Source organism: Limanda limanda, chromosome 5 (genome assembly GCF_963576545.1).
Source record: "Limanda limanda chromosome 5, fLimLim1.1, whole genome shotgun sequence".
In the NCBI taxonomy this organism is placed as follows: Eukaryota; Metazoa; Chordata; class Actinopteri; order Pleuronectiformes; family Pleuronectidae; genus Limanda; species Limanda limanda.
This window is the reverse complement of record NC_083640.1, coordinates 8,643,601-8,654,252: the sequence shown is the minus strand read 5'-3', so window position 1 is coordinate 8,654,252 and position 10,652 is coordinate 8,643,601. Positions and strand designations below refer to the sequence as shown.

General features: G+C 40.6%; 1 protein-coding gene across 1 annotated transcript; it reads right to left on the bottom strand.

The window, feature by feature from the left end:
• Window positions 1–36: 36 nt before the first annotated feature.
• hpdb (4-hydroxyphenylpyruvate dioxygenase b) lies at window positions 37–4,406 on the bottom strand. Its single transcript, XM_061071620.1, has 14 exons — window positions 4,237–4,406; window positions 4,040–4,066; window positions 3,746–3,808; window positions 3,306–3,410; window positions 3,014–3,056; window positions 2,651–2,733; window positions 2,485–2,574; window positions 2,225–2,328; window positions 2,039–2,116; window positions 1,471–1,633; window positions 1,299–1,370; window positions 1,083–1,205; window positions 777–893; window positions 37–664 (listed from the first exon to the last, which is right to left on the bottom strand). Exons 1-14 carry the CDS (start codon window positions 4,237–4,239, stop codon window positions 554–556), a joined length of 1,182 nt encoding a protein of 393 aa, XP_060927603.1. The 5' UTR covers window positions 4,240–4,406; the 3' UTR covers window positions 37–553.
• Between the last annotated feature and the right edge of the window lie 6,246 nt (window positions 4,407–10,652).

The window sequence follows — 10,652 nt, the reverse complement described above, 5'->3', positions numbered from 1 at the left end:
CCTGAGGTACTGTACAATATAAACACAGACACGGGATATGTGTCAAAAAGCCATTTTATTACTATTCAGACAGTACAGTCGATAATTTAGAAAAGCACTGCAGCTTGGTTAATTATAATTTCACATTTTTTCATTATAGAACACTACATTTGGTTGTATTTGTTTATTAAGTTCATGAACATAATTGTTCACACATTGCAGGTGTGTGCAACAGCACACTGAAGGCCTCTGCTACAATGAAATATCTATTGACCTCGTTGTCCTAATGATAACATGAATGTATTGTTAAATGTTTTCGTTCATGAGAGCTTCAACTGTGATTTGCTTGAGTCAAGCTTGTATCAAAAAATGTTGGTGGTGTTAATATTTTATAATAAGAAAGCATTTCTTTACGAATGTTTAGTGTTGATGTTCTCTTCTTACTGATGAGGTAACATGAAATAAAGATTTGAATAATAAAACAAGCAAGTCACAATAATATCTGGTAACAAGGACCCTCCAAGGAAAGTGTCTTTTCATATTTAATACATAGTTATTGAGACTAACACGAGGTTCACATGTTCTTTGTAACTCCATTCGGTGTCAGGATCGTCAGGTTTCCTCTGGCTTGCTGGTCGGCTTCAATAGCTTCAAAAAGAGATTTGAAGTTTCCTGCTCCGAAGCCCTGTGAGCAAATAGAATATATTGTTATGCACTGAGAACAGTACACTGAACACACAGAGCAGGTGTTTTTAAAGTGTATCTCCCTGTGTTCATCTTCCCAGCGGCGCCCTCACCTGGTGGTTGTGTCTCTGAATGACTTCCAAGAACACAGTGGGGCGATCCTGAACTGGCTTGGTGAAGATTTGAAGTAAATAACCGTTCTCGTCGTAGTCTACCAAGATCTGCAGATCCTGTAAATTAAGTGTTGACACAGCTGTGTAACAACTAAAGTGATATATTCACATTTTGCTCTAAAATTCACTGTGACAGGAGAATAAATAAAGTTATGTTACGCTCTTAAAAACACACTTAAGTTTTGACAAAGCATAAAAACATCCGTCCTCCATGTTTTTTTAAAAGAATATGGCTGAGACTCTGACCTGCAGGACGTCCAGGTCCTCTGTGATTTGTAGCTTTGAGTTTTTCAGATTCGCCCTCAGCTGCTCGTAGTAGGTGTCCGGTATCGACATGAACTCCATCCCACGCTCCTTCAGGTTACGGATCTGCAGAGAAAAAATTCCATCAGGGCGTTGTGTTTTCGCCGCTGCAGGGATGCATCCACATGCAAAAGCAAACACAGTATTTCCCAGACTTACTGCAGGGATGATATCTGATGTGTTCATGGCTATATGCTGCACTCCTGGACCTCCATAGTACTCCACATACTCCTATAAGTGAAAACAGATGGAAAGGACACCTGCTATTCAACTGTTATCAGAGAAGTAAAGTGTCTAGTCAACATATTTATGGAGGTGTAAATTAACATGCCTGAATTTGAGATTTTCTCTTCCCGATAGCTGGCTCGTTGATGGGCATCTTCACAGTCTCCTCATAGTTTGCCACCACGATGGATCGCAAGGCACTGAACTCTGTCTGAAGCTGTTTGTCATCCACTGACCAGAAGCGGTGAAAGAGAAGGTTCCTCTGGTACCTGTAAGATCAGGAACCAGATCAACACCCGAACAATTAACACACATGCACCTTATTTTAAATCCTTTTAAATTCAGTGTTTCTGCGTTATTTTTTCTGATAAATATAAATAAGTGATATATTCAGACTTGAGCCAAAAACCTCTGGTATGTGTTACACCCCCCCGTCTGAAGGATCAACCAATGATCTTGCTCATTTTGAGAACTGCCTTTTCCCACCTACTTATTCCGCATAGAAACAAGATCCAGATGTGGAAAACCAGTGGGGACCTTCTTAAAGAAAACTCATGAGTCATGCTGATGCTGCCTCAGAGTTATGCAAGAGTCAGATGGCTGTTGACTCTGCTATCTATCAACTTCACATGCTTCTTTCCATGTTGGATGTTTCTCCTCTTTAAGTCCATTACCATTCCACCACTGGAACCATCTCGTCGTCTGGCTGGTTTCCCACCACGTGATCGATGAAGTTCAGTTTTCCACTGGGACTGAATGGACAGACCAAAGGGAAACCGCACAAACATACAACATTGATTAGTTGGGATTCAGACGGAAACATGTATGTTTTAAACCTGTGCAGAAACACATTAACTCACAGTTTGGCTAATGAAGGGTCCTTGAACAGAGGGGGGAGGAATCCTGGCAGGAACAGCCCATTGTATCCTGTCCTCTCCACAAACGTGTGTGTGGTGTCACCATACTGCAGCAAACACAAGAGGGTCTATAATCATGCGAGTGCTTCAGTTTATCATCAGCTAATATCAGGACGTGTCAACCTACATTCAACATCTTCATATTCAAATATGAAGATGTTGAATGTTAATTCATAGGATTCCTTCTCAGTGACTTCTCTCACCGTCTGAAGCACAGCCAGTCGGACTTTTCCATATTTGTCCTCCACAGTGTGAGCCTCCTTTACAATAAGTGCACCTCTCTCACGGGCTTTCTGAGAATAGAGAGAATCTTAGTGCGTTGAGAGCAAAACTAACAGCAATAATTTAAATGTAGCAGTAAAGCGTTACCTGCACAAGGAGGTCACAGTCCTCCACTGTAAATGCGATATCCTTCACTCCATCCCCATGCTTGACCAAATGATCTCCCATCTCTGAGGGGAAAACAAATCTTTAGTGCAAAATCTATTGCTTGAAGTAAAATTGAATAGTACGGAGCCCCTAAAGTCCCAACATGTAACCAATTTAATCCATTTGTGTGTGCAGGTAATAACAATGATAATTATCCTTAGATCATATATGATATGCAAATATGTTTATATTATAAATAACTTAAGATAATTACTTTGTGGGCATAAGTTAATATCTAACTACAAATACATATTTCAGCTTTGACCTCATAGTGAACCCACTGCAGCATCAGTGAAGTCGTACCTTTGTTGTCAGGATTCAGGGCAGATGAGAACACATAAATGATCTGTCGGACATAAAGTGACAACATTAACACAATAAAAGCAAAAGTAGCTGCAAGATTATTTCAGATTTTCTCCGTAGAGTTACATTTATGGACCATATATTTGTATATCTGTACATTGACAATAACCAGTGACATTCAAACTCGAGTTACTTCCGCAGAGCAGTGATTATTGTTGTACTTGTTATTGCACTGAAGGAAATCTTCTCTGCTCCTGGTGCATCCTCTGTCTGGTGTGTTTTCTTTTCTTACCTTGCCTTGTTTCACTGCATGGGACACCACGTCGCGGCAGCCTGTCTCCAAACCCTGGTAAGCCAAAGGCTCAAATCCCATCTTGTTGCAGTAAAACGATGCAGACTGTTGAAGACAATCATTTTAAATCAGCAGAATAAAACTCATTGAGATGTTTTATTTCCATTTGTACCTCAAACTAAGCATGATCGAAGGTGGCTGGCTTTAAACTGTCTGATAGCGCCACCTGCTGGTGACTACTGAGCCTTAACTTGGTTTATGCAATAATAAGTTAGAAGCGGTTAGGTTTAGTATTTGAGATGCTGTGTACCCTCCACCCCTCTGGAGAACCAATAGCCTTGCTCAATGTATAGTCTACCCCTTCTTCTGCAGGAGAAGTAGGTCAGGGGGAAAATGATGTGCTCCAAAAAGTGGATGGCAAGCAGGAGTAGTTAACTTACTTGTTTTGCATTTCCAACCCAGAATGTTAGGTGATCGAAGCAGAGGAGCCTGCCCTTCTCATGCTGGAGACATGAAGACATAATGGTTACAAAGATCCGTCACTGATGGAAGATCAATTTTTTGAGTTATATTGCTATAATACATGAAGGGGGAACTTATAGGAAAATGGAACTAACAAATGCTGAATTAGTAGCATTAAAATCTTAGTTTTAGTGCTGCAATGTCGCACTTGATGTCAAAATACTCGATAACCTCTTTGAATTCTGTAGTTTAACAATGATTATATTACTTACCTTTTCTCCTTTGTCTGTGTATGTTGTCTACAAGAAAGCACATCATAACATTATTATAATACAAGGAAAAGTAATAAATAAACTGTCAAATATTCTGATTTCTTTGTACAAAGTCCAACAGATGAATAAAGGGTAATAATGGTATTATAAGATAATAACAAGAAGCAAGTCAAACTAATGAGATTCTGGTAACTCACCATGTTGCTCCTGGTGACCTGACCTGATTGACAGAATGAAATCCACAATGACTTCCAAAGCTGAGAGAGAAGTTTTTAAATCGCCGGCCGCCGGTGAGGAGGAGGGATTGGAGGAGGAAGATGAAGAAGAGGGAGGGAAGCGTACTGAGGCATGGTGCACTTTTGCTGTTACACAATGACTACTCGGGAAAACATTGTGACATGCAACAGGTCTCAGCATCACTTATTTCAGTCTGATGTATATACGGAATATGATGCTTGTATAAAATGTCCCATCAGGAAATATCTATGCGTCAATAATGTGTGGTAGCTCTCTTTTGCAAATTAAAAATTGTAAAAGCGCTGGAATGGATAATTTTTTGGCTTCTGTTTAGTGCATTATAAAAAAATCTAATTTATTTAGGAATAAATGTAAACATGTTTCTTCAAAATGACACTGAGACCTGTCTGAGGAGGTGTAGAATTACAGATGCATTTTTCTGGAAGAAGTAAAAGCAGCAGGGCCATGTGTTAGCGTTTAGTGGCGAGAGGAGGCTCACTCATGCTGCGCTCTCATTGGCTTAGTGCTGTGGAGTCAAGTGAACCCTTGCTTGCTGTGAACTGCCCCCATCCCATCAACCCTATCCATATTGTTTCTCTAGTATTCCTAATTCTGATTTATCCAGCTGAGAAAAGACTTTAAAAAGATATCCTGAAAAATAATCAAAAGCCATCCTACAGATTCCTGGTGTGAAAACACAATTCAGTCAGGCAAACGCAGGATAATTATCAGAAACCAAACAGATCAATAAGAGAGATGATAGCTGGGAATGAAAGAGGTCAGCTGGTGCCAAGGTGCAGCCAGCAGAGTTGGATTCGGTCACTTGAAAAACAATTTTTATGGAAACAGAACAGAAGTAAACGTAATATCTTCTCTTGTGTCTCAAAACCCCTGAGAACCACATACAGTACAGTAACGATTCAACTTCCTGTATTTACAATCACAGTATCCACATTTAGTTTTGTTCTTTATGATGAAACATGAAAACTGAATAGGTCTTTTAGATTCTGTAACTGAGTAAAGTAGCAAATAGGCATCAGTGTGATAAGCTGCTTACATTAAACTACTAATAAGCCACCATGCAAGCAGGAAAACACTTTCTCCCTCAGTCTCAACACCAGACAACAGGACACTTTTTACAAAAATGATTTATTTTTTCTATCTTGTGCACACAAATTTAAAAAAAAATCCCCTTTTGGGACTCTGTGAATTTGTAATCCCAAAACTCAAAAACCACCAGATAAGAGATAAGAGAGGATTTCAAAAAGGACATAACATTCCTTCATTATCTCTGCGCTAAACCTTTCAAATTTATGGTGTGACAACCGGAACGACCTTGGAGCTATCTGAGATTAGACTACACACATAATTTGTGTGTGTGTGTGTGTGTGGACCACAAACCACACATCCCCACTGTGAACTCCTGCAGTAACATAACCCCGTATAACAGACCCAGAAAGGGACCAACCCCCTGATGACAACATCTTCATTATTTTTTATCTGAGGTCATTATTTTGTGTGATTACTCTGATTATTTCATCCCAATGATCAGACAGGGTCAGTGCTCATTATTTAAAAGACAGAATACTGAACATGAGCTGGAGTTAGCAGGTGAGCAGTTTGTTTTCATCTGTTGTCGGTATGTAAGCATTGCAGGTTTCTTGGTCTGGTGTTACAGCGTTGCATTTCACTAACAGCTCACTAACTACTAATGGGACTTTGGATCCCCCCCCCCCTCAGTGCTCCCACTGCGGACGTCCCTGGAGATCTTTGTTTTTCATGTTTGTAACCAGCTGTTGTCACGGGCTGCAGCGACACACATGCAGACAGAGGAACATAACATCGTGGATTAAATAAATACCGATGATTGCATGACCAAGGCCAATGGATCATTCAATTGGTTGATATGGAAGAAGTAGTTTGCTGTAGTTTACGTGCTGCTGGACAGAGTTCACTCTTCCTTTTCCCAGAGCTGAGGCCCTTATTCCAGGATTTTATTGCTCTCATAACTTGCAGTGCTGATGCACATTGTTTTGAAACACTACCTCATGCATCACACTGCTTTACATTAGACTGCAAGCCATAGCTCCCCTGGTGTCCAGTCTCTCTAAGGACATGAACCTCAGTCCAGTGGGACCTTCCACACCAGCTCTCCTCACACTGTTGTAGTGGCTCAGCTCAAGGTAGAGCTGTGAAGACGAGAAACAAACATGAGTAAATCCTCCTCCGACACGAATCCGCAGATACTGGTGAACGGTGAACAACGGCAGGAGCAACAGCAGGAGCAACAGAAGGAGCAACAGCAGGAGCAACAGAAGGAGCAACAGACGGAACAACACAAGGAGCAACAGCAGGAGCAAAAGCAGGGCACAGACGATGCTGCAGGAGAGGATCACATTTCTTCAGGTGGTCCAGATAATGGATGTTCAGAGGACAACGCTGCTCCAGAGAAGGAGATGCAGGTTAAGCTGCAGTCCGTTATCCAACAGGTACGTGGGCAGATCAGATCACAAGGGGGCACGAGGGCTTCTAAGAGCAGCATCCTGGAGCTGGTGCAAAGAGTCAAAGACAGAGAAGTGGAGGGAGCCCAGATGGGCAGTGAACCCGAGGGTGGGGATGTCAACAGCGAAGAGAATAGACCCTCAGAGATGAATCTAAAGGAGCAGGAGCTGTGTGCAATGTTTGAGCAGAAGCTTGAGGCCAGTAAAAAAGCCTGGAGGGATGAGTATGAGCTGCAGATTTCTCAGGTGTGTCGAGAAATGCAGGCCTACACTGACAAGGCTCTGAAAGACATGGAGTGCAGGATGCAGAGCTGGCAGCCCCCCACCGTGCAGCAGACACCCCCCAGAGAACAGCAGGAGAGCAAAGGGCCAGACAGGAAGCAGAAGCCTCCAGCTGCAGCTCCTTCACTGGCCGCCAGGAGAGGGAGGGTCCTGACTCGGACCATGACCACCATCATCCCCAAAACGTGCACTCCCGTCATCATGGGCCCACGTGCCAAATCAGAATCACTGTCCTACTCGAGGGGCGTTAGGTCTCGGCTTCTGCCCAGAGATCTGACCTTCTCCTCACCGGGAAATAAGTCTCATCAGAGCCACAAGCCGCTGCCCCCGACTCAGCCCCAACCACACCTTCAGTTCAGACAACCTGTCTGGGGCAAAAACAAAGCATGAAACCAAAACAAGGAAATCTTACTCATTCCTGCAACTGACCTGCAACCACCTGGAAACTGTCATACATAAATACAGAGGGGCTTTGTTAATATGTATTCCCTGTGACCTTTACTGTAGTTCTGTGGCCTTATTTTAAATGTGAAGACAAGTAGACAGTGTTTATTTAGATCTTTGTGAACCACTAGAAGCAGCTTCAGATATTTGTTTTCTTTTAGTTTTTTATCATTTTAGCGTCTGTCACATGTCGCTCCATCCAGCAGGAGATCCCTGCTTGAAGGTGTGGAGAATTCAGTGCATGTCTAAAAGCAGCTCTACATACCTACATATACACATTGTAAAAATTATCAAGTTGTTTAAACACAATAACTTAAGTTTGAGTGCTGCCTCAAAAACACGAGTAAACTTAACTTCAAGATAAGCATTGTTTAACAAACAAGGTTAAATTGTACAAGTTGTTGAATTATTTCATCTCACATTTTCCACATAAAATACCAACCTGCGTTCACACCAGTTACATTCTTAAGTTATTTTAACTCAAGCAACTCAGCAATTGAACCTGAGTTTTCAAGTTCATTACGCTGATGTTTTTAGTTTCCCTAAATTTGTGTAATAATAGCATGTTTACCAGTTTCCATCAACATCACACTGAATAAACTTACAACTCATCTGTTCCAAACATACAAACCCTAACCCTGAGTCTAACCCACACATAGATTATGTTTATATTTCCACATATGTGCCACATATGTAATATGTACCTGATTCACCACTGGACAAGTTTGGAAAATGCATTTACTTGTATATTTTAAAAACAATAAAAGATCTTGTGGGTTTGAAAAAAAACAACAGCTTTTCATTTCAACACAGTTCTGTGGCCTTATTATTGAGTGAAGACAATTAGACGGTGTTTATTTAGATCTTTGTGAACCACTTGAAGCAGCTTGATCCAGTGATGCAGAGCTTTTGCTATCACACACCATTCATCAAACAGAAGCTCAAGACTTACATCTCTTAAGGGAATAAAAAAGAACGCTTGCTGACTTCAATGCTGCTTTCCCCTCTTACTTTATAATATTGTATTTTACAATTAAATGTAGATAGCCTGTTATATATTTGAAGACCAATGTCGTCTGTATGAATATGAGAATGAAAGAACAAGGAAATGTTTTAGACAATCTGAAGTGGTAAATAGCTGTTAATATTGAGGTGATATAATATAGAGTGATTGTTGATTTTCAATCATGAATACTGACGTCTGTAAATACACACTTAAATATATTTCCCATATTATAACACTCATTCTTGCCAGAAGTGCCTTTTGAGTACTTAATGCTTTATGCATTTTTCACACCATTCATACACGCCCGGGGCGATTTGCAGTTGAGCAATTCGGAATGCAGACTGGAGGTGCCAGGGATCGAACCACCGACCTTGTGGTTAGAGGACGACCCTCTCATCTCCCTGAGAGTTCAGAGCAGGGGCCTTAAATGATCCTTTACCACTAGGTATGTTTAAATAAAGGTTGTTGAATGTGAACTTTAATCATCTCAAATGTTGATTAAAAAACATTTTTCTCTGTACACTAACCAGTTTTGGTAATTGTACAACCTTGCCAACAGGTGGCAGTATTTCCTTGATCACCTCCTAACGCCTCTATTCCTTCTTCTCTAAGAGAGCAATGAAGCGGTTTTATAGCTTGATGAGTAACATTTATAAATTTTACACACATATTTATTTAAACTGTGTGTCTGAGAGTAGGTTTCTCTGCTGACCCTGTTTGCTGACTGGAAAGGTTCTTGTGCATTGGTTGTATGTTTTCTTTGTCACTTTTCTTCATAGTTTTGTGTTGGTTTGTTTGGGAAATTAGTATAAAAGCCAATGATATTGGTAATAAAACAGTATCAGACTGATACTCGACATCATAGACTATATATAACATTGATATAATGCATTCCCTAGACCTTTAACCTGACCTTAACCATCACAACTAAATGACTAACCCTAACCATTACCCAAAACCCTAACCCTAACCCTAACTATAACCATAATCCTAACCCTAATCACTACCCAAAACCCTAACCCTAACACTAAAACCAAGTCTAAACCCTCAAACAGTCCATTGAATTTGTGAAGATCATCCAAAATGTCCTCTCAATTATTGTTTGAACCAAAATTGGCCTTCATCACTATAGATAGACATGCTTGCACATACACACTGGAGAGTTCATTGCACACTGTGTAATATTGAGGTAAAACAGGTAATATTGAGGTGAAACAGGTTTGGCAATTGTACATCTTGACCAACAGGTGGCAGCAGTTGCTTTATATGGGCTCATATGTCGACCTGTTCCAGTTCATACATAACACAGATTACCCTGAATGGTGACTGGAATGGTTCACACCATAAATAAATGGTAAAGTTTAAATTTGTGATGAAACAGTGCAGACAACTTGACCCATGAGGTCAGTAACTTAGAACAAGTCAGAAGCCAGAGGGAAAGTTAATTAGTAGAATCCACTCACTGCTGCCCCCCAGTGACTGAGGACTGAACAGCTCCCAGGAAAGACACTGGGTAACAAGTGAATGTAAACAAGGGGGCGATAAAAGAGCTCTGTCAATCTGCACCAACACCTTATACTCAGTTTAAACATCCTAGTGGCCTCCTCATGACCGATTCAAGATTTAAATTATTTTGATGAAATAAAAAATGCTTATTTTATTGATGTATTTGTTGTTTTATGTTATTACATTGGGCGCTACTACGCACTTGTTTCATTTCTTTGTTTTTCCATCACCTCTTGCATTAACTTGATTAAATTTGCATTGCAGTATTTTCAGATTTTATGTTAGTGAAGCACTTAGCCAACCTGTTTTGAAAGTGCTATACAAACTAAGTTTATTATATATATCTATATACATACAACAACAACAAAGCTTACCATGTAGTGATGTGGACAGATTAACTTAGAGATGTTTTGATTTCTGATGTTATTTCATCTCATTTTCTTCCTTCTGCGGAGGATCAAACACACACCTGCTACATTTTAGAATTGACATTCTCCAGCATGTATCCACAAACATCACAAGGGATCACACCCAGATGGCAAAGGTAACTTTCATGTGAGGAAGGTGGACTGAAGCCTGTCGTTTCCCCCTGATGCAGCAGCTGAACTGGCAACGGGACCAGCCAGTCACAGGAGAA

Bases quoted from the DNA above. Each gene is read 5' to 3' on its own strand.
- hpdb (XM_061071620.1), bottom strand. The intron at 3,411-3,745 runs GTAAGTTAACTA...TGTCTTCAACAG, and splicing joins GGGTTGGAAATGCAAAACAA to TCTGCATCGTTTTACTGCAA. The intron at 3,057-3,305 runs GTAAGAAAAGAA...TATGTCCGACAG, and splicing joins ATGCAGTGAAACAAGGCAAG to ATCATTTATGTGTTCTCATC.